General features: G+C 31.2%; 2 protein-coding genes across 2 annotated transcripts; both read left to right on the forward strand.

Moving 5' to 3' along the window:
- Positions 1–9,347: 9,347 nt before the first annotated feature.
- LOC134724896 (heat shock 70 kDa protein 12B-like) lies at positions 9,348–14,888 on the forward strand. Its single transcript, XM_063588224.1, has 4 exons — positions 9,348–9,913; positions 11,068–11,286; positions 12,899–13,049; positions 13,565–14,888. The coding sequence occupies exons 1-4, from the start codon at positions 9,590–9,592 to the stop codon at positions 14,614–14,616; spliced, it is 1,746 nt and encodes a 581-aa protein (XP_063444294.1). The 5' UTR covers positions 9,348–9,589; the 3' UTR covers positions 14,617–14,888.
- A 2,597-nt stretch (positions 14,889–17,485) lies between these two features.
- On the forward strand, positions 17,486–23,161 carry LOC134726949 (heat shock 70 kDa protein 12A-like). The gene is made up of 5 exons (XM_063591346.1): positions 17,486–17,640; positions 18,379–18,703; positions 19,234–19,452; positions 20,240–20,393; positions 21,747–23,161. The coding sequence occupies exons 2-5, from the start codon at positions 18,392–18,394 to the stop codon at positions 22,796–22,798; spliced, it is 1,737 nt and encodes a 578-aa protein (XP_063447416.1). The 5' UTR covers positions 17,486–17,640; positions 18,379–18,391; the 3' UTR covers positions 22,799–23,161.
- The last annotated feature ends 2,033 nt before the right edge of the window (positions 23,162–25,194 follow it).

Consider the following 25,194-nt stretch of genomic DNA (forward strand, 5'->3'; position numbering starts at 1 on the left):
AAAACGAAGTCTAACTCCAATAATATATTTGAGGCACGCATTTTACCATATGGTACTACGCGTGAGAAATGTTACTGGGATAGGGTCAGTGGTGATATAAAATAAACAAACAAGAATCACTTTTAATTTTCGCATTTACACTTTTATCCAAAGACTGATTTTTTAAGTACAATTTATACTATAATCGCACCTACGTGCTATCTTACCTGTTATATCTATAATACTAAAATTACGAGGTCCAATTTGTCAGCCGTCATCACGTAAAAATGATGAATCAAAGAATTCAACTTTATATATAACTAATATAGTACAATAGTGTTGATTAAAAATTACACCACTCCATGCCCATTTGTTTTCCACGTAATTAATACTGCCAATAATTAAGAAGTTCCGGGTCGAGTCCGACACCGATACCAATAGTATATTCAACTATTACCCATTCCTACATGATCTGTATGTTCCGCATTTGACAGGCACACCACCAAACGGTGTATTTAGAATTTTGCTGTATACTGTTAAAAAGTACTCCATTCCAGGCCCTTTTGTTTTGCAAATTAATAATATAACCAATAATTGATAGGTTCCAGGTCGACGGGTTCAACATGTTCAAACAGAAAGATTTTGAGAACAGAGAAAACTGTGCATCCATCTTATAATCGGCATGACTTTATCAGATGACAATACCAATACTAAAATAAGGCATACGCATAGTTATATAGTATTACTTTAATTCAGTAACGGACCGGCAATATCACGGGTGTGTTCTAGTGTACAGTATGTTTACGTCATTCTTACAGTTTTATTTATAGATTTAAGATGGAAATTTCCACTGAGAATTGACCTAATTGATAAGAATTATACTTTCATTTATTATACAAGGACAAATCGATCGTTATACTTTTGTTCATGACAAACATCTTATCGTAAACTTTTATCTAAATGACTAGATATTATGAAAATTATTTCATAGTAATGATACGTAGTAACTTATTGATTTTCTTATCTGACATTTGCTAAGTTCATATATATTAAAACCATTTTTCCTGGGTTTTTTGTGGACTTGTTTTTTAATTTGCGATCATATCACATTTTCTTATTTTCATATTTGAAATGTTAAAACGGCTATTACCAAAATTGTATGCATACATTAAGCAATCAGAAAGTCATTTGTAAGCAATCACTGTTAAGTTTGAAAAAAATAATAATTCAGGTTAGAATTTTGCTGAAAGTTATCTAATAAGAAAATTATGAAACGAATGATCACATATTTTCACTATTATTTATTGACATTTTAAACAAATGGTTATATTCATCTAGTTATTTAAATCGTAATACTTGTCTATTTATCTACAGACACGGTCAGGAAATAAAAATCTAACGGTATCGATTGATACACATTTATAATGTAAAAGGTTAATTTAAACGAGTCACACTTGACTTTAATTTTTATCAATTATTTACATTGACAATCAGTAGTCAGAAGAAGTTTATTGAACAAATGTGTAGTGAGTTATTTTGCATACATGAACGAAAATGGACTAAGAAAAGAATGTGTCAATAGTACACGGATGCCCCAATCTTTATCGTTTTCTATGTTCAGTGGACCGTGAGACTGAGGTAAAAACTGTAATTTGGCATTCAAATAAGAGAATAAAATTAATTTCGTGTAAGTTTCAGGTTGATTTGACTTAAACTTCAGTCAAAACTTCCTTGACCAAAACCTATAGTCTGAAGCTGGGCAGATGGATGGACAAACAAAAGGACGGACACACAGACCGACAAATATATTGCCCATAGTAAGTCTTAAAAAAGCATAAACAAACAGGGTCAAATTCAATTGAATAATAATTTAAGAAATATTTATCATCTATGTCGCCAAATAACAGTTTGATTTTTTTTAGAATTCTAAATTTTTTCATTCATTTTTATTTCTATCTTTTGTCTTGTTTACAATGAAAATAGTAAAACTGTAAATTTTAAACACGATTTCAGTGGATAACGTTATGGATTGAGTGAAGGAGAATTCATCAACATTTATTATTTGGGAGAATTTTCAATAATAGTAAAGGTTTTTCGAAGTTCGTTATTTTGCTACTTACCAAGAAAATTAAGGTTTCAAAACTATACCATAGTATTTTTACAAACAGGCCATAATTGTAATTTTCGTAAAGATATAATTAAGAAAAATTTCTTTTTTCTTAATTTGGTAATTTTGCATTAATTCCAGTAATCCGGCTAAAAATCCCTTAATCTCGCCCCTCCATTTTTGAATTAACCTATTTCATGTAAGCACAATGCAAAAAATTTGGAAACAAATTTTATAAAACGTTGGAGAAAAAGTAAAGTCACAAAAATACTGAACTTAGAGGAAAATCAATTCGGAAAGTCCATAATCACATGGCAAAATCAAATAACAAAACGCATCAAAAATAAATGGACAAGAACTGTCATATTCCTGACTTGATACAGGCATTTGCAAATGTAGAAAATGGTTCTATAGCGCTAACCCTCTCACTTTGATGACAATCTCATCAAATTCAGTTATATTTACATTGATGCGAAAAATAAACAGACACAATAAATAAAATAGTCAAAATATGGGTGCATACGTCATCATCGTATAACAATTTTAAAAGGGACAATTTAACAGAACTACTACATCTATTATCTACGAACAAATTCTTTGATTTTGGAGAGCCGAAACCAAATGAGGAAATCAAAACAACCAAAAAGGTAAAAGGTCATCTTCACTTGACTGTTACCACCTAAGGTTGCAGCATGTAAATATCAAAATACCTATTTCTTAGCTAGCGGTTCCCCCTTGGCAGCAGTGCATTATATCTGGACACAATTCACTACAAAATTACTATTCAATATAAACAATCCTTGATGAGGAAATGCAAAATTGTTTTGTAATTAAATGTAAACATTGAGGAATATTGTCTGTATTAATTCAGGAGTATGGTAGTTGTTGTCATTCCTTTGATGCCTTTGACCTTTCGATTTTGCCACTTGGTTGGGGATTTTCTTTTTTCAGTTTTACTCGGAGTTATTTTTGTGATTGTACTTTTGAACAAGAAAAACATAATAATGTTATTGCAACTTTATTATAACTCTTTTTGTAAAAACTAGACGGAAAATACCTACATGTAAGGGACATGCAAAACAAATAAATTAAATAAGTCGATATGCAATTGACAACGCCGTTGCAGAGAATGAAAGACAAAAGACATGTCACCTAATTATTCGTCAATACTTGTATCGATTTGATGAGTTTAGCTCTGGGCCTTTTCAAGTGATTGGAATAGTTAGCTCGTATGTTTTTCTGTTACACTACTAACAACGCTTAGGAATTGTCGGTGCCTTCGAACCTAGTTCAACCCCTTAACAGTCTGAATGTTAATAGCACAAGTCAGTGGTAATTCAGTGGTTTTCGTGTGTTCCTGTTTTACATATTTGTTTTCCGTTCATTATTTTGAACAGAAATCAGAGGATTTAACATTGAAGACTGTCTTTTATACTAAAATGTGTCTTTATTTGTCTTGACTACAACTGCCAAAGTGCAATCTTTATCAGCTGTAGATTTTCATTCTATGTTTTTCATTCAGAGACATGACACTTTATTTTTTCATATACATGAATTTTTGAAAAAATACTAGATCTGTTAGTCAGTCTACCTAACGAGTTGAACAAGGATTTGATAAAACAAAACTTTGTGTTGTTAAGACAATGATTTATCATGTTTTGTGTACAAAATATGTGAGAGAATTCATCTAAGTCTTTTCGTAAAGTTAAGATACTATTAGTTAGAGAGAGTTCTAATTTTAGCCGACATTTTAAGGTTAACTCATTTAGGGGAACCTCTTCATAAGTGCATTTAGCTTCAGGATGTTCTATTAAAGACATTACGGCAACAGCTTAGTCTGAACATATTCTAAAACTTTTTATTAGTTATATAACAGGGAAGTGAATAATATCAGTGCTAAAACACTTTTCTTCAGTTGTAGTTACTGGATGATCTTGTGATTTTTATGCGTTATTAAATGTTGGCATTTTTTATAAAAAATGTTTTTAGTTTGTGTCTACACTTTAAACAAGCTAATTTACAAAATCTATATATAAAGTTGAATAGACAAACAACTAAAAAATGGCCGACAAAATATGCGCAGATCTAATAGTAAGGATGAGAGGATCAAAAAGAAAAGCAAAACAAATTTCTAAGTGCATAAAGCAAATGCCCTACATATTTGTTATTTTGAACGATGATTATTTAGATATATATATATATATGAATAAAAAGTTATATTAATGAAATAAACCTTACCTGTGAATGTCGCTATCAAGTTAATGCAAAGTCATTTCATTGACATACTTATAGATATTCAGAAAATTGTTTGAACACGTCATATGTCGAGTTAAAATTTTCAAAAATCTATTTGTGGATCAGGTAATACACAAAAGATCTTTTTAACATTAGTTTTACGAACCGTATGAAAGTTTAAGGCTAAGTAAAGTTGATTTATATTATATTATAAAATTATGGTTTGTTTTCAGAGACGATTACAACGGGTTTCTTTTGCTTTAAAAAAATGTCCTGTACCAAGTCAGGAATATGGTAATTATTATAGTTCGTTTCTGTGTGTGCAACATTTTAACTTTATGTTGTTTTTTTTTGTGTCGTTTGTTTCTTTTTATATTTGAGTGTGAATTAACATTTTTATAAGACGTGTCACGGTACATGGACTTTTTGTTACATAGTTTTGATGTTATATTTGTTATTCTCATCGGATTTTGTCTTAAGCCTATAATTCAGTGGTTGTCGTTTGTTTATGTGTTACATATTTGTTTTTCGTTCATTTTTTTACATAAATAAGGCCGTTAGTTTTCTCTTTTGAATTGTTTTACATTGTCTTATCGGGGCCTTTTATGGCTGACTATGCGGTATGGGCTTTGCTCATTGTTGAAAGCCGTATGATGACCTATAGTTGTTAATGTTTGTGTCATTTTGGTCTTTTGTGGATAGTTGTCTCATTGGCAATCATACCACATCTTCTTTTTTATATTAGTTCGTTTTATTGTGTGTTACATTTTAATGTTGTGCCGTCACTCTCCTTATATTGAATACGTTTTCATCGGTTTTGGTTTTGTGACCCGGATTTGGTTTTTTCTATCAATTAATGAGTTTTGAACATCGGTATACTACTGTTGCCTTTATTCAAGTTTATACAATCTTCTAGTGTTTGTGTTTGATATAATTGATTTCCTTTCATAAAGAGTTCAAATCTTGTTCCGAATGTTTTCTAAAATTCTGAACACTTAAGTGCCTTACTAACACTTCATGGACATCCCTTTTCACATTATTTTCTGTTTAGCCTATATGTAACGTTCAATCATTTTTTTTAATCATTTCAGCTTATTTTCGTTTATTTCAAAGATGTATGATGTGAAAAGAAAACATAAAACAATTATTTAACCCATCCCAAATTGCACCGATAGATTATTTTAATTGATAAGTCACTCTTACTTGGCTGAGGATCCGATTATCCTACCACAAGGGTTTCTGATACAATAAGAGTTTTGTAAATTCAATGAGTACACTACTTAAACATTTCAAAGCTGATTGCCCTATTCATTATCATACTGTGAACACGAAATTATCAACAACAAAAAATCGGCCAAAAACAGAATCATTGAAATTTTTCGTAATTGATTCTTTTGTTCCGAATGTGACCTATGGAATGAAACTTATCAGTGTTAAGTTTTCTTTGTTGTGTTTTGTGTACTGTTGTTTGTCTTTTGGTTTGTTCTTTTTTTTTTTTACACGGCATTATCAAATCGTGTTTTTCAAAATCTTAGAATGTGAAAACATGTGACAGAGGGTTGAGAGACAGACGCACCGTTTTGTTCAACAAGTTTGCTATGGTGACCGTAAAACTTATTTGTCAATTTCAGTAGTTCTTCCTCGTAACTCGAAAGGAGCAGTGTTTGTGTCAGGAGCATGCCCCCATTTATGAAGTCTGTTTTATGTAAAATGCATAAACCAAACATATAAATGAGATTAGTAAACGCCAATCGATTTGATAGATAGTACTTTACATCAGAAAAATTGACAATTGACAAATTTTAAATTTGTAATCACCACGTTTGTCGTATATTTTAGTTTTAAGTCTTCAATCAGCATAATATATCAAGGAAAAATCCAAGATAAGAAGCAAAACTTCTAGTTTAGTGAGTTTACACAAACTCAAATGCAGTGGGAGATGAAAGATGCAAGCAATTATTGAAATGATGATAAATGAGTAAAAGACATCACTATTAGAGGAAAGTAAAATCACAACTTTTTTCTTTTAAATTTGTTTTGAGAAGGTTCTGTGTAAGATCTGTTTCAGATGAGTACAAAAGCAATTCAGACAATAGGTTTGCACAATTAGTACAACTAGAATACAGACACTATTATATTGAAATACACAAAATAAAATATCCATCATTTTGATATCACCCTTGATGTATTTGTTGTTAGAATGAACATAGCTGTTCACAAAATTAGATTTTGGTATGCATTTAAACACAGATTTTTTTTTTGTAGAAAATCACAAAATAATGAGAAGGTGTAGTGGAGTTTTCATATAAGAAAAAGGATTGGTAGTACTATTCCTACTGCAGAATTGTAATGTAAGAATTTGTCTCAGGTATTTTGACTTTTAAAGTCATATGTGAAAAGTATTGTTTATCCAACTTTTGAACCAATGCATGCATATATTATTAATTTAGTCTTCTGTGAACGAATTTATATTTCTTATACGCAAATATAACGTTTAATCGTCAATTTCTTTTCTCTCTCTCTGTTATGTTTGTGAAAATGAGGCAGTTCATTAATTGTAGAGTTTTGAAGCCGTAGTTTACCGATTATCACCTTATAGTAAACAATGACCAAAGAAACATTTATATTGATCACGTGTTTAACATGTACAATCAGTTAATAGTTCATTTTTATGACAGATCCATGGTTATTGCGATCACCGGATTTTTACGAGGAGGATCACGCTAAGGTCACTTTGCATATGGAAACTCTATGGGTGAATTGCTTCCTGGAAGCAAGCGATTAAAAAAGAAATGTTCTTCTGTAAAAGTATAATGTACATAAGTAAAATAATGAAAACTATCCATTTTGATATAAAAAAAAAAACATATGCATATTATTTGTTTTAATTTGAGGTATCATATGACTTTAACAACTCAAATTCTTAACACAATAAAATAAATATACATCATAGCAAAATATGCTTTATTTACTGTAAAATTAATGCTATTAAACAGAAGAAAGATTTTGAGTCGAAAGAAGACTATGTTATTCTCCTTTCATTTACTTTTATGTATAAAAATCCTTTTTGGAATCATTTCCAAGCACACTTTTCCAATTCCATTGCCTATTATGTGTGTATTCCTTTTAAGTCTAACCGTTTATATCTATATTTTTCATCTTGCTTAAGGCTATTCATATCGAGGAATTAAAGGCAATTTCAACTGTTTTTTTTCAAAATTCAGTTATAAAACATTGTCATTCATCAAAAGTTCTATTATGCACTGTTTTGCTGCAAAAATTTATATAAATTGATGAATGGGGACAAGCAGGGCATTTGATCTCAACTTTCAGACGCGGATAGCCAGAATTCACCCACTTTCATGACATATATACTTTATTCTCGCTACCTTGCTAATTTTGTAGATTTGTTTTGAGCAGCGAATAAAATATGTGTGATACGTTCAAGAAAAGCACAGTTTCAAAATTGGTAATACGATTAACAGTAATATGAATGCATCGTTCCCCTTTTGAATTTATGTGTTACAAGATATTTAAGTGCAATGCCTTATTCTTTTGATTTGTGTGTTTCTATATGATATATAAACTACATAGTAGTAGTTAAATAAAAAATGACATTCAATAAAAAATAACTTACTGTATAACAGAAAAGGTTTGTATCTTCAACTGGTGATAAATACCGTCAGACAATTCTTAATGCATTGATTTTTTTATTTTTAGTTTACATTTTCCCGTAATCTATAAATATAATTGGATGTGGAAATTTCCAATATAAAGTTACTGATTGGAGAGCTTCCAACAAATTTAAAGCAATGCGTAACAGAAAACACAATGCAATAAAGAGCAAATAACAAAATTACTGAACTCTATGAGAAAATTCTAAACCGAAAGTCCCTCAGCAAGTGACAAAACCAAAGGCTGGAAAATATCACAATAATTGATATAAACAACTGTCATATTTCTGACTAGGTACAGGCATTTTTTTTTATAACGAACTAGATGGATTCAACCTGGCTATATATATAAACCTCTCACTGACATTCGTATAAAATCAATAGATATTTTGTATATCTGTTATGGTTAATAAAAGACATATGCTTAAATGACAGAAACAATTTGCTGAACAGAAGAGATTTTTTTTCATTGTTGAAGCATATATGATGTGATCAAGAAATATATACAACATTTCGCACAAAGGACAAAATGTAAAACAAATGTTATCCTTTGAGTCACCCCAACCCCGTTCAATTTGAGAATGTGCTATTATCTTGTAAACGGTCCAGATCCCCACCCCTAAACCATATATATTCTTGTAGGGGACAATAAAACAAATAAAATTAAATTAAATGGAAGCTTTAGGGGGTCACCCCACCCCGTCTTGTTTGAAAACTTGTAAACGGTCCATATCCCCACCCCTAAACTATATTCTCGTATGGAACAATAAAATACATGAGATAAACTATAGGAAGAGTCTATGGGGGTTACCCGCACCCCTTTCAATTTGAGAATGTGCCATTATCTTGTAAACAGTCCAGATCCCCACCCCTAAACCATATATATTCTTGTAGGGGGCAATAAAACAAATGAAATGAAATAAAAAGGAAGTCCCTATGGGGTCATCCACCCCCTCTTGTTTTGAAAACTTGTAAACGGTCAAGACCCCCACCCCTAAACCATATATATATTCTTGTATGGGACAATTAAACAAAACAAATGAATACTGGGATCATAGGAATTGTGAGTTATGGGAGCTTTTGTTTTGTTCTAAATATAGATAATTATCTGCATTTATATATGTATAAAGAAATTATATAATAATCTCTAACTGGCTATTTGTGAAAATACAGATGTATATAAACCTGATACAATTACATTTAACATTTGAACTAACATATAAAAATGCTACAGTATATATTTATATGATTTTTTGAAAACATAGTGTTCATGTGAAAACTAAGGAGTGTACAGGTAAACATCGTCTTACCAGTTCTAAATATAGATAATTATCTGCATTAAAAATTATAGTAAACAACTTTGTTTAACATGTTTAAAGCGTCGCCGACGTGGTATCAAAGGGCAAACTACTTTGAGTTTAAACCGAAAGTAAAAAATGTACGCATTATTTTGGTTTGTCTTTTTCAGCATGAAAGGAATATCGAAAACACAGCAATTTAGATGAAGTGAGAAATTCTAATTCATATTTTATGTGATTTTGGGATATAAGCAAAATTTGTTTTCTTATACTAAGGGATATTAACATACATTAATATGGCACAAATTACTACCGAGGACAATAACTACTTAATTGTAGCTGCAATTGACTTTGGAACTACTTATTCTGGGTATGCATTTTCAACTCGAAGTGACTTCAAGAAAAATCCTCTACAGATACAAGCTAATCATGCGTGGAATGCCGGAAGCAGACAACTAATGTCACTAAAAGCACCAACCTGTCTTTTACTAGATTCAGACAAGAATATTGTAGCTTTTGGATATGAAGCAGAAAACAAGTATGCTGAGCTTGTCATGGATGAAGAACATCATGATTATTATTATTTCCACAGATTTAAAATGAGTCTCTACAATGCAAAGGTACTTGCAGCAAAAATAATTTATATTACTAATTGTTAATCTGATGAAAAATTGTAACGGAAAATGTCACAACACACACACACGTGAACAAATATAGAATGAGTGATAAAAGTTTTAAAACATATACTTTTAATAATGTATCATATACAAATATTCTACTGAACAAAAACAAGTATTTAAATTGTTGTAACGAAATGAAATGGAGATAAGCCTAATGGTGCAATTCTTACTCAATAACAATCATTGCAATCATTTTATTTGATACCCTGATTTAACTAATTCATAAATGATAATTACTATCTATGAAGTGATATTCATCGTTAAATGATATGACATACTGCTAAGAACAGATTATTTAGATGGATATGTCTTCAGCATATGCTTACATTGGAAGTTTTTATTTATCTTAAAATTGAGAATGGAAATGGGGAATGTGTCAAAGAGACAACAACCCGACCATATAAAAAACAATAATAACAGCAGAAGGTCACCAACAGGTCTTCAATGTAGCGAGAAATTCCCGCACCCGGAGGCGTCCGTCAGCTGGCCCCTAAACAAATATATACTAGTTCAGTGATAATGAATGCCATACTATTTCCAAATTGTATACAAGAAACTAAAATTAAAACAGTACAAGACTAACAAAGGCCAGAGGCTCCTGACTTGGGACAGGCGCGAAAATGCGGCGGGGTTAAGATATCTCAACCCTTCCCTATACCTCTAGCTAATGTAGAAAAGTAAATGCATAACAATACGCACATTTAAAATTCAATTCAAGAGAAGTCCGAGTCTTATGTCAGAAGATGTAACCTTGTACATGTAAACAAAATGCAGTAGGCGTTGTTACAACAATTGAAGCCTACTGACAGTCTGTTTTTTAATTATTATAAAGTTATTTCTACAAAATCAGAAGAGAAAAAGTTATAAAATCACCACTTAACAAAACAAAACAAAACACAAAGTCAATAGTATTTCACTGTCGACTATTCCGGAATACTCATACCCAGAAAACTTCGTATGATTAATGCCATCAATGCCATTTATTTTACTTGTAAAATGATGGCCAAACAAAACAAGTAAAAAACGACTACTCCTAAACTTTCTTTCTTACTTTGATTTATACTCTTATAATTTTTTTTTTTAATTGTTGACAGAGTGTAAGCAAAGAACTGATCATAGAAGATATAACTGGGAAGAGTGCATCGGCTTTAGACGTATTTTCTTTGTCCATCAAAGCCCTTAAAGATCATTTACTGAATTCTATTAGACAGCAGCTTGTTGATATACAAATGGATGATATCCGATGGGTTCTTACTGTTCCTGCCATATGGTCTGACGGTGCCAAGCAGTTTATGAGAAGGAGCGCTGAAATGGTATAATGAATTTCATATCTATTTATGAATAACTATTTTAAAAGATCTTACTTATACATATCAGGTTCATATGCTTTTCGAGTACCCGTTTGCTGGTGCATGAGCATATAAACGATTGGAAGATATCACAAAGTGATTCAAAACTTTCAGTCGAAAATAAACTGACAACACCATAGCTAAAATGATAACTTAAAAAGCAAGACAAACAACAGTATACAAAGCAAAACATAAAAAGTCAAAAGACTGCTAAATACATAGACATTTAAAAACTGTACTTATAAATAACAACAAATTGTTTGTTTACGTGTTTAATGATTTTAACTATGTTGTTCAGTCCACCATTTTCTACATAAGGAAATGTCTGTACCAAATCAGGAATATGGCAGTTGTTATTCATTGGTTTGATGTGTTTGGGCTTTATTTTGCCATTTGATTAAGGACTTTCCATTTTAAATTTTTCTGGGAGTTCAGTATTTTTGTGATTTTACTTTTTGTTTGTTTTTGATTGGTTTGTTAAGCTTTGCTTATATATAAAAAGAATTTAATTCACGCTCTAGTTTAAAATTATTGTTAATTGTAATGGTTTGTCTTTTTAATCTTCAACATATATGTTAGAAGGCTTGACAAATACATAAAAAAAAACAAAAAAAAAAAACACTTTTAACAATATCCTTTCATTAACCTTATGATAATTATATAAATCGTGGCAATTGTTGATAAACTGATAAACCTGATATAAATTATAGGATATGATGTTTCCCATGGCATTTGACAGACAATGCAATATGACGTGACCTGTAATATGATAATATTATTTTGTTGCGAAGAGCGTGCTAAAAAATAAATTTTATATAATTCCAAAAGTAACACAAATTGAATTAATACAAATTGAATTGTAACATTATCATTCTTAATTTTTAACAACCAAATCACTTTTATTTTTGATATTTTTTTCAAAGGCAGAAAATATCTTGGGGACATTCAGTCGAGAAAAAGTGATAACGTCATGGCAAAAAAACGAAAGACAACAAAATAACAAATGTGCAAAAAAACGATATACTATTTAAGATCAAGTAACACAAATACAACCCAAATCTTGTTGTGCTTTTTTTTTTTAATTAATTCTATTTAAATAGCTTTTTACTGTCGTGACACTGCTACATTTAAATGAAATTCTGAAAGGAAAAAATCTATAAGTATTTGATATTGTATGCGATTATATTCATGATCTTTGTATGCGATTATATTCATGATCTTTGTATGAAATTATTTTCGGGTGATTTGTGCAGCGGTTGAAGGACGTTTGTGCTTCTTGTTTGTAATTTTTTGTTTGATATTAGGCATCCCCTGGTTTATCAATGAAGTGCTGTTCGGAATAGATTCCCTACTTCTCTTTTCATAATTTTATTACATATACTTAAACAACTATATCTAAAAATCATTGACATTTTTTTTGATATTTTCATCATTTAATTAAGAAAAGAAGCCAATATTGTAATGTATAAAAAGTCTTGTAAAAAAACTTGTTGTTTTGAAAAAGATCAGTGAACAGAAAATCTGATCTTAAAGTTATAAGGATGTTTAGTATGCATACACTCTAATTCATTTACAGGCGGGGATATCATCGAATAAACTTAGAATAGCCCTGGAACCTGAAGCTGCATCGATATACTGTCAACATTTGCCTACAGAAAAATTGGAAGGAGCAAAAGGATTTGCAGTCGCTACCGTTGGGACAAAATATATGGTTGTTGATTTAGGAGGTAACTATCTGCGGTTATAATTGTCATTTTTTTTGATAAGACAGTGAACGAATCAATTCGATATATGACACAATTTAAATACAATATCAACACAAAAGGGTTAGATGTAAAACAAGATCAGGAAGACAACTAAAGCCTTGATAAATGTAATAACGTCCACAGGTTAATATACTGACCGACTTTAGAAACGCAACACTTTCTTGTGTATTCCCATTTTTAAATATGCTTAACGAGACGTTTTTTCAAACACAACCAAATCAATCACCATGACAGCATTTTGTCCAATCACAGAAAGGATTTTCGAGCATGCGTAATCTGTTGCCATAGTTAATAGTTCTCAAGTTCAAAGGACACAAACCAAAACTTTACCGACTACGTCGGAAAAAACTTTTTACATAAAAGATACATGTAGAAATATTTACCATGTCTTTTCGTGAAAATTAGTTTTTAAAGGTTTGAAAAGGGAAAATTATAATGAAAAAATTTGATGATAATATCATTTATTTTTATTTAAGGAGGGACGGTTGATATAACAGTTCACGAAAAAAGAAACGACGAAAGCCTAAAAGAAATTTGTCGTGCCTCGGGTGGCGATTATGGCGGAACAAGTGTTGACCGAGAATTCATGAAAATGATAGAGAATATCACTGGTACTGAAGCAATGGAAGCTTTCAAAAGAGAAAGTCTTGACTCCTATATCGATTTATCCAGAGAGTTTGAAAGCAGGAAAAGAAGTCTTCGTGTTGGAAAATCGGGGACAATTAACATGACGATCCCGTTTACGGTTTTGGATGATCTTTGTGAAGAACACTTGCATAAGAATTTAAAATCTGCTATTGAGTCGTCCAAGTTTCATTCAGATATTTCAATTATTTCTGATAAGATACGTATAAAGGAAGATACCTTTCTTTCCTCATTTCAGCCAACAATTGCTAGCGTACTCAAAATAATTGATGAAATCTTAAAGAGAGAAGGTGTTGATGGACTTTCACAAATTATCCTTGTCGGAGGTTTTGCAGAATGTGTCTTTCTTCAAAAAGCAGTACAATCTACTTTTCTAGATCAAGATGTTATTGTTCCAACAGATAGTGAGATGGCTGTTCTAAAAGGAGCCGTAATATTTGGTCATCAGCCAAACGCAATTTCTGAAAGAATTTCTAAGTATACCTATGGATTCAGTAAACGCAAAAAATTTGATCCACTGAAGCATGACAGTAGCCATTTAGAAGTAGTAAACGGAGAAAAGAAATGCTGTCGTGTATTCGAAACAATTGTAAAACGCAACGAAATACTACCTCTAGGTAAAAAGGTTACGTCGGTAGCAAAATGTAAACAAGAAGATAACGGATTGTTTACACTTCGTATATATCAAACAGAAAAAGATAACCCAAAGTATACCGACGAAGACGGTTGTTCGGTATTAGGAACAATAACAGTGCAGCTAACAGGCACAGGTACAGGTGACAAAATCAAAGTCGAGTTGATTTTCGGAGAAACTGAGATTAGAGTTAAAATCAAGGAAACAACCACTCATAAAAAGTGCGAGGAGACCATTGAAATGATATAACAACTATCTTGAATAAAAAATTTGCAAAAAAGACAAAAATGGTATTATTCAATGCAATCATTTTTAATTTAATTTTTTCTTATACTGAAACAAATATTACAGTCATTCTCTTCAACGGGTTCGGGACTTATCTTATATATCTTCGGATTGCAAATGTTTGGCTTTGAGCGTTCCTGATGAAGGTAAATCTAGAAAAGCACTTCGGACGCATGAAATTATTCAACGTGTTGTTTTCAATTTTTTAAATCAATTGTTGAAAAATTGTTTGGAACCATGATTTTCATGTGTAATGCCAAAACAAAATTGTTTTCCATTATTGTTTATTCTCACATCTTTTTCGATAAACGGAAACATGTTTTTGCTCCGCTCTTCAATTAAAGTTTACAAGCTATGACCTTCAATCTAATTGTATGTTTTTCAATTTATTTTAATCATCAATGATTTGTGACTGAAGTTGATATAAAAGAGGCAGACTATACCAACGGGACATTAAAAAATGTTAAATTCGAAAACAAACCGGTACCTTCGTGACATATAAAACCCGAAAGGACTGAAAGTTTTGTGTATAACATAATCATCTTAAGACTGAAAACTCTAACTTTAATTGTTTTATCATGCTCTGTCAAGGTAGGCAGAATTTATATCACATTTGGCATCCATCGTATTCTTCATCGTAGGTGAGATTTTGGTGATTCCTCTAGTTCAGAAAGAGGGACGAAAGATACCAGAGGGACAGTCAAACGAATTAATCGAAAACAAACTGACAACGCCATGGCTAAAAATCAAAAAGACAATCAAACAATAGTACACATGACACAACAAAAAAAACTAAAGAATAAACAACACGAACCCAACCAAAAACTAGGGGTGACCTCATGTGCTCTTGAAGGGTAAACAGATCCTGATCCACATGTGGCACCCGTCGAGTTGCTTATGTGATAACAAAAAACAAATTAAGTGATTTCACAATCACGGAAAAATACACGTAATACATATTGAAGGCAACAGAATATACCGGGATTCAAAGGTCATAAATTAATTGAGAGAAAAACATATCCGGGTTACAAACCAAAACTAAAACTGTGATATAAATCATATAAAATTCAAAACACCTATTACAACTATATTACTTAAACGGGCCATGTGTTAAATATTTTTTGGACAAGTTTTTGTGAAGCACTATATATAAGGCCGAATAAAAGCTGAAATATTTATAAAAAATGGACAAAAATACATAGAAGTTAACAACTTTAGATCACTGCATGTAATACATCTTATGATACAACTGCAATATACAAATGTATATACTATTTTAAGCACCGAGTGTTTAAATATCCATAAAGCATACACTCTTTCTAATAAATATTAATTATGATTTTGACAATAAAAATGTCACAGCACATACTTTAATTGCACAGTTTAAATTAGTAAAACGCTACCAAATAATTGATTATATTTATAAATGTTTGGGTTTAATGTTTTTGACCAATTTGTTAACATCTGTTTCTATTGGCCTTAAAATTTAATAAATGTTCACACTTTAGGATTTTATGCATCTTCTATACGTAGATATAGGAAGATGTGGTGTGAGTGCCAATGAGACAACTCTCCATCCAAATAACAATTTAAAAAGTAAACCATTATAGGTTAAAGTACGGCCTTCAACACGGAGCTTTGGCTTACACCGAACAACAAGCTATAAAGGGCCCAAAAATTACTAGTGTAAAACCATTCAAACGGGAAAACCAACGGTCTAATCTATATAAACAAAACGAGAAACGAGAAACACGTATATATTACATAAACAAACGACAACTACTGTACATCAGATTCCTGACTTAGGACAGGTGCAAACATTTGCAGCGGGATTAAACGTTTTAATGGATCCAAACCTTCTCCCTTTTTCTGAAACAATAGCATAACATCACAAGTTTTTATTTAAATGATAATGTGTTTCCAGATATTTATAACTTCTTAATTACAGACAAATTTTCATAAAAAAAATAGTCTTCCCTTTCATGAAATATTTGATTCGGTTTTTTTTTTTTTTAAATTTCCGAAAGTTCTATCTGCATGACTACCGATGAAATAAAAGTCTTAAATCACTTAATGCAGAAAAGAACTTGAAATGTTAACCAGGAGCTGGTAGAGATTTTTTTTCTTTTAAACGCAGCTGGCAAAGAAGGATCTTAATGGTGCTATGTAGATAAATCTATCGGTTTTCTAAAGCTAAACTAAGAGCTTGTCGTTTTTATTTTTGGGATGTTTTTGACCTCAATGCTCTTCAACCTTTTTTTTCTAAATACTAAGGCTTTCTTCCACAGAAATAAATGACCTCAAATGTAATTGGCAAAACTTTGAAGAATATTTGGTCCACAATGCTCTTCAACTTAGTAATTTATATGGCCTTTTCAACTTTTATGTTTTGTTTTGATTCGAGCGTCACTGATGAGTATTTTGTAAAATAAACTCACGCCTGGCGCATATGCCAAATTTCAAACCTGTAGTTTTTTATGTGTATATTTACAGATTTGTTGACCATGAAAACATAAAAATACTAAGCTAAATTAGATCATAATTGTCGTTTATCTCTAATCTTCTAATTAGAGTTGGCTCACGATCCTATATTACTGCCAAAACTATAATACGGGTACCCCAAGACAAATCTGATATGAGTCAGTGATAGCCAAAAATATACGGCGTACATAGAATAAATTCAAAATCAGGATTATTCTATGTAATATATGTGTCTCATATAGAAACTAGTTATTCTCACATAAAGAATAAGACAAAAGTGAAACAAATCTAGAAAAACCTTTGTCTATACTTTGTACATATAATGGATTTCTATTGTTGTTTGGATTATTTAAAACAACGTATTAGATTTTCTTAAAGATGTTTCCGCTTCGATAATTTTTTTAATTATATTTAAATTGGCTAAAGTGGAAAACAAGTACAACATTGATTGTTTGTTTATATCGTATATTTGATTTATGGTTAGGAAGTATTGGCGGTAAGCATTCTGTAAGTATTATTTAAACGTAAAAAGTAAATCGTTTGGCTTACGAAAGGAGCACGTTCGAACATTCCATTAGTTTAGGCAAGAAAAAAAAATAAAGCTGTTATATAATTAAATTCTACCTCAGGAATAGATTACCTTAACTGTATTTGGCAAATCTTTTGTATTTTTTTTTATCCTCAATGCTCTTCAAATTCGTACTTTATTTGGCCTTTTCGCTTTTTTGGATTTGAGCGTCACTGATGAGTCTTTTGACGACAATACGCGCGTCTGGCGTAAATACAAAATTTAATCCTAGCATCTATGTTTTTTTTTGTTATAAAACTTATTACATACGTTTTTCTGAAGAAATTTTTCTAGTTTGTCCAAATCGAAAGGAAATTTAATTTTCTTTGTTTGTTGCCTTCCAGGCATTAATTCGCCGATATGTTTTCCGAATGCAGTTACCTCAGCATTACCTTTCTCGTAAAAATCTTTGTTGATGTTTATACAGGCGATAATCAGTGAACTTTGGTTTAAAACACAACTATTAATTAACTGCCATATTTTCATAACACTGCCAAAGTGAAAATATTTTTCTTAAGAATATACGAAATTGATGTTTGAAAATGGTGAAATCGTGCGTGCAAAGCAGATTTAGTTTATAATATATATGCATTCAAAAATTGGATTTATAATATTATCACAAGTCACTCGTTCTATATGCCTTTAATATCCGATCCTTTTTTATTTCTATTTACCAGGTATTCCATTTAAATGACCATGAATCCAAATTACCTTCTTGTAGCCGCTATTGATTTTGGCACAACGTATTCTGGCTATGCATTTTCGATGAGACATTCATTTGAAAAACAACCAATGACAATTCATGCAAATCAGGCCTGGAATGCTGGATCACAACAATTGCTGTCATTAAAAACACCAACATGTTTGTTATTAGATTCTAACAAACAGTTTGTTTCATTTGGATACGAAGCTGAAAACCAGTATGCAGATATTGTGACGGATAACGAACAAGACGAGTATTATTATTTCCACAGGTTTAAGATGTGTTTGCACAAACATAAGGTAAATTTTAAATGTCTCAGACAATAAAGAAATTAGATAGCTAAGTAACATAATGAAAGGTGTAAAGCGTATTGAATTGACTGAAAGATTGATGTTTGACATAAGTTTTAAACTTGATCCTTTCGTCAATATGGACACGAATGGACGACCGGTGTTTTTACCAATATTGTCAAATAAACTAGATGTGTGGCTGGTTGTTCATAAAATCAGGTTTAACCAACCATATGTCTTTAAATGTTCTCTTCCAAGTCAGGGATATGGCAGTTGTTATCATATAGTTCGTTTCTATGTATGTTACCGTTAGTTTTTGTAGCAGTTCAGGGTTTCGGTTGTTCCCTTTTCCCCACGTATAATTTGTCTTTATTTATCAACACTATTGTGCTATTTCGTGCAGTCATTATCATTGGTGGAGGAATATGGAGTGCCAGGAAAGAACCACTTTTTCACTCATTTCATTGATTGATAATGTTTGATTTGATTGACTTCCCACTTTTTAAAATTGCTTTGAACTAATTTTCTTTTTGTCTCAGGATGTTTCAATGGACTTGATACTAGAGGACATTACAGGAAAACCAATGCCGACAATTGACGTATTTGCACTATCAATACATGCCCTGAAGAAACATCTGATGTTATATTTGACAAAGCAAGGCACTGAAGTAGAACTCAAGGATATTAGATGGGTTTTGTCTGTTCCTGCAATTTGGACAGATATTTCAAAACAATTTATGAGAGAAAGTGCAGTAAAGGTAAAAAATTATGTTATAATGTATATGATATACCTACAATAAACCTTTTACTATGATACGATCTTATGTTTATTCGAGTATATTGACCATCCGTCATAGACACTTGAGTAGGAATCACCCCAATATTTTTTTAAAACTCCAAGTCAATAATACGATACAAAACCTTATTCAGTTTGCTTGTTATTTTTAGACTTCGACGCCCACTCTTCATCCCACTCCTACAGCACTAGTTATTGATAGTGGTTGGGTTGATAAAAGATCTTAGATATCAACATGAGTTGCATATTTTCATCATGTTAATGTAAAAAATTCGAATGATTATGAAAGAATTTTGGTATGCTTCTAAAAAGGTTAATTTCGGTTCTTGATATTTGCTCAGATCATATCAGCTTTTATAACATATAACTGTTCAAGGTATGGGTGCTTTTTCTTTTTCGACTTATTCTTACATGATTTATCCGTTTCGACATGTAGATTATTTTTTCTAAAATTAACATGTGGTTCGTTTGATCTCAGTTCATTGGTCAAAACTTGATTATGACGCCGAATTTTCTTGCTTTCCTCTAAATTTCCTATTGTCGCGGCAGGAAAAACGACGACCACATAAAAATAACACATCTTCTGGCAGATCAAACGAGAAAAAATGTTTGAGTTTGTCTGCATACCGTTTAAAAGAAAATTAAAATGTCTGGAGTGGGGAAAAATCGTATCAAACTCGATACAGTGGTATAATCTATATAAATTGAAGTGAAAAGATAATATAAATCAAATCTTGAGTTTTTGACAGGTTGGTATATCAAAGAGTAATCTTCTGCTATGCTTAGAGCCAGAAGCTGCTTCCATATATTGCCAATACCTGCCTACAGACAAACTGATTGGTATAGAACCAGGATTCACAATGGCAAAACCGGGGACCAAGTATATGATCGTAGATCTTGGAGGTACTTCACTATTAGTTTTCAATACATGATTTTAGAAATTCAACAAGATACCAAGTGGAATATCGGAAACCGAAAAAGAAACAAGATACAAACTATAATTTTGATCAACATAGTAACGATGATATCAAATTAATCTGCAGTAGTATTGCATATCGTATACTGAATTTGTACTTATTTTCGCGGTGTATTTTTTTTCACGAATTTCGCAGTTGGTTTATTTTCGAGAAAATAAATACACGCGAATCTATAAATCAAACCTTAAATCTGAAAGGCAATAATTATTCAACCGCGAAAATGAATACCCGCAAACGTGTTTGAAACACACAATTCGCGAAGATAAGTCCCCGCGAAAAAAAGTACAAGTACAGTAATTGAAATTTTGTATCATCAGTAATAAGTCCCCACACATATTACTTTGATGTACTTAAACGGACTACGAAATATGAAAATAAATAAGCTTTTATTTGTCTCAATCATTAAAAAAGTGAAATTATGAAATTATAGTTCGCTTTTAGCAGCCAATTTGGTTCAATTTGGTCAAAACAAGCAAGTCAATATTCGACATCATTGAATCCATATTCATGAGAACTTTATTTCAACCCATTATCTAAATATTTATTCATTTTCGCGGTTGAATAATTATTGCCTTTCAGTTTTAACGTTTGATTTATAGATTCGCGTGTATTTATTTTCTCGAAAATAAACCAACCGCGAAATTCGTGAAAAAAAATACACCGCGAAAATAAGTACAAATTCAGTATACGATATGCAATACTACTGCTGATTAATTTGATATCATCGTTACTATGTTGATCAAAATTATAGTTTGTATCTTGTTTCTTTTTCGGTTTCCGATATTCCAATATTAGTCGTGTTACAATAAGCTATTCAGAGGACAAGAATGACAACATTGAAAATTAAACAATTGTGAACCGTTTCGATGACAGATTCGATCCAAAAAAAAAGTCTGTCTTGTACAGGTAAAAACGATAATGATTTTTTTTAAACCGTCGTCAGTCTCCAGTGGTCATCTCGAAACATAATTGCATGGCGTCTAGACTAAAATACACATGAGATTCTTATATATTTTATCGATTACATACATTTCCCTTTGTTTATTTTAGACTTATTGTAATTTGGATACACGTCTGAATATGTTACAAATCAGAAATGAGAAGTTGCTTTAAATCGGTGAACATAAATTTGACAATCAGTGCCCCTTAAAGACTACACACTGTTAATAACAATTATTCAAAAATAAATTTGTAATGTTTCTAAAACACCAGATCTTGTGTTTCAAATATGAGTGATCTTGATGATTTAATCGATTTTTAAAAACCTTAATAATTTTAGGTGGAACAGCAGACATCACGGTACACGAAAAAATGCTAGGTGGCCGTTTGAAGGAATTATGTAGAGCTACTGGTGGCGACTGTGGTGGAACTTGCGTTGATGCAGAATACATTCAGTTACTGACAAAGATTGTCGGTGCACCTATCCTTAAAATCATGAAACAAGAATATCTTGAATCATATCTAGACTTAATACGAGATTTTGAAACAAAAAAGAGAACAATTAGTCTAGACACAAAAAAGGTTAACATGCTTATACGGGTACCATATTCAACACTGAACACACTTTGTAAAAAACACCTAGAAGAAAATTTCCGAAGCGTCCTAGCATCATCAACATATTCAGATTCCATTGTTATTCATGGTGATAAACTGAAAATACATGCTAATGTTTTAAGGAAACTCTTCGACAAAACAATTGCGAATATTATATTGCTCATTAAAGAAACACTTCAAATGGAAAGTGCAAGATTCTTAAATAAAATTATCCTCGTCGGTGGATTTTCTAACTGCGTTCTTGTTCAAGAAGCTGTGAGACGAGAATTTCCAAACTGTAGAATAATAATACCGTTTGATCCTGGTTTGTCTGTCTTACAAGGTGCTGTTCTGTTTGGTCATAAATCAGACGTCATTTCATCTAGGATTAGTAGATTTACATATGGAATCTCGTTCAACCCAAAATTCGACCCAGCTATCCACGATGAAAAATATCGTTTTTTATCAGATGGTGTTTGGGGATGTAAAAATGCCTTCGATAAAATATTAGAAAAGGATTCGGTAATTCCAATTGGAACTGTAATACACAGAAAGTATCACACAAAAATTAATGTCAATAAAATAGGGCTTAAACTATTTGCAAGTGAACATCATAATCCAGTTCATACAGCAGATGATGATTGCTTTTCTCTTGGTAATATTGGCATTGATGTCTCGGATTCGTCGAGGTGCCAAGTTTTAGAAGTCGGGTTCATTTTTGGAAACACTGAACTGAGTTTGACTGTGATAGAAGCTTCATCGGGTAACAAATGTATGGCACAGTTTACATTAGAATAGCAATGTATGTGATGAAGAAACAAATTTATATGATCATCTTCTAGAAAAATTCTATAATGAATAACTCTTGTAATGTTGATTACCATTTGAAAGTGTACTATTAATCTTTAAAAAAAAAATTAAAAACCTGTTTATATCGGATTTTATTTTTATAAAATAAGAATGCGCACAATTTTTTTCACTCTCACTGAGGTAGGTCATATAGAAACAAATAGATTTACCATCATGTTAATAAAAGGTGTAAAACCACTGGTGACCATTAAGGAACACTCTTTAAATTTTAGTTTTAAATAATGAAAGAAATATTGTGAACTTAAAGTTTGAGGGTACATATTTTGTGTATGTCCAATCTTAAGTTCCAGTTTTTGATATATCCGTGAATTAGTTCTCTCGTATGCCCAATTAAAGGTATATTGATTTTTTTCAGTACGATTCACCATACTGTGTTGCTTTGACATGCTTGTTTTAAATTGAGGAATTTGATATAGATAACAGGGTCGTGAATAAGTGGTTTGCTTCTAATATGCTAAAAAGTAGAGAAATTAACGATGGGAACCGCAGTTCATGTGAGTGGTTCACCATTCTATGCGATATGTTTGAAATGTGTTCATGTCTATCTTTTGCATTTTAATGACAAGTTATGTTAATGACAATAGAAAGGATGTGTGATTCTGATAAATTTTTTACATGACAGATTTTTGTATACATATTTTTATCAAGATTTTATATCAACTCGGCTTAGTATTCATTCACAAACAAATCTTCACAACAATAACGTCCAAGACGCCCGACTACCCGTAAAAAGGAGAGCACGCTTCTTTCTATATAATCAAGTCGTAAACATGTTTGTTTGTGAGGAGAGACTAACATTCTGAATAATTGGAAAACATGTGATCACTAGAAGAGAGAAGGAAGTTAAATTAAAATAGTTCGAACTTAAACAGTTAAAGTAATGGTGTCGTGATCTAATGCCAAATAAAAATAAGTTGTAAAATTTTTCAGGTGGGTTTTTTATTAATTCCAAATTAAAGGACCAATTTATTTCGTCAGTATAATGTAAAAGCTGTCATAGTTTTACTTCATTTTGAAATTTTGGCACGTTTCAGTCATTGTCGTCCATGAAAAAAGAAAAGTAATATCATGTCGCATTACATATTATGCTTACATTAACATAATATTAAACTTTTAAAAAATCAATATGAATGAGTTTATTTTTCACATTTAAAATCTTTACGACAATGCGTCAACAACAAGAAGAAGCCTATTATATTCCAAAGCAATACCGCCCTATGGAACAATACGTCATAAACAATTACACAATAAAACAATAACAAAACATTAAAGACAGAGAGATATAATTACCTGATTGATGATATGATATAAATGCACAAAATTGTTTTATGTACCAATAACAAATAGCTTAAAATATATTATAACTTACCTATTCATAACAATTTCATGGGGCTAAGAACTGGTTATTATCAGAGGTGCTAGTCTTGTACTTAATTCAGATGTAATGTCGTCCTTGGCACTTTATGATTTATTTAGGTATTTATTCATATATTAAGAATAAAAATTCACATGTATGTCCCTTTCGATTATATCTAGGTATTAATTAATAAAATACGAATAAATGCAACCAACATGTGTCCCGTAAAGTTTCTATTTCATTTTGGTATTCATTCTTATATCAAGATAAAAAGAGAAACAAATTAAAAAGTCAATTGTTCATGAACAATTGAAAGGTCTTTCCTTTTTCTTTTAGTAATTGCCTTCTTTGTTAAAAAAAATATATGGTTTCTAAGGACTTTTATGTTGATAACAAGTGGTTGCTAAGGACAAAAATCATTCCTTAGGATAAAAATATAACTACCAGTATTAAAAATGTCATATGTACTATTCATAGTATTTAAAGTTAAAATGATAAGTGGTTGACTAATATGTAGTTGCTAGGGACAAAAATGTCATTTCCAGTATTAAAAATTTCATATTTATATTATTCATAACCTTCTAAGTTCAAAAATATATGGTTGCTAAGGTGTTTTATGTCGTTGCTAGGAATTTGACCTCTGACCTTGACCTATCTGTGTAGATCTTATTATCTTGAACATTTTTGCAGTTCAAAGTTTCTTTCTATCTCTAACCACTTTTGAGTTAAAAGCAAACAATCATCATTTCGGACCCAAAAAACAGTTTTGGTGCCCTAGTTCCATACAGTTGGTCCAATAATTTTGAACCCACATAACAAATGTAGATCTCGACAAGACACACATTTTCTCTGTTACATTTAATCAGCCATCTTTTACGGTCATTGAATAAATCCGATAACAAGCTAAGGTCAAAATATAGGTCTTGACCTTGACCTTTGACTTGAAGTCAATTTTCATGGTCACGTG

Source organism: Mytilus trossulus, chromosome 7 (genome assembly GCF_036588685.1).
Source record: "Mytilus trossulus isolate FHL-02 chromosome 7, PNRI_Mtr1.1.1.hap1, whole genome shotgun sequence".
NCBI classification, from domain to species: domain Eukaryota; kingdom Metazoa; phylum Mollusca; class Bivalvia; order Mytilida; family Mytilidae; genus Mytilus; species Mytilus trossulus.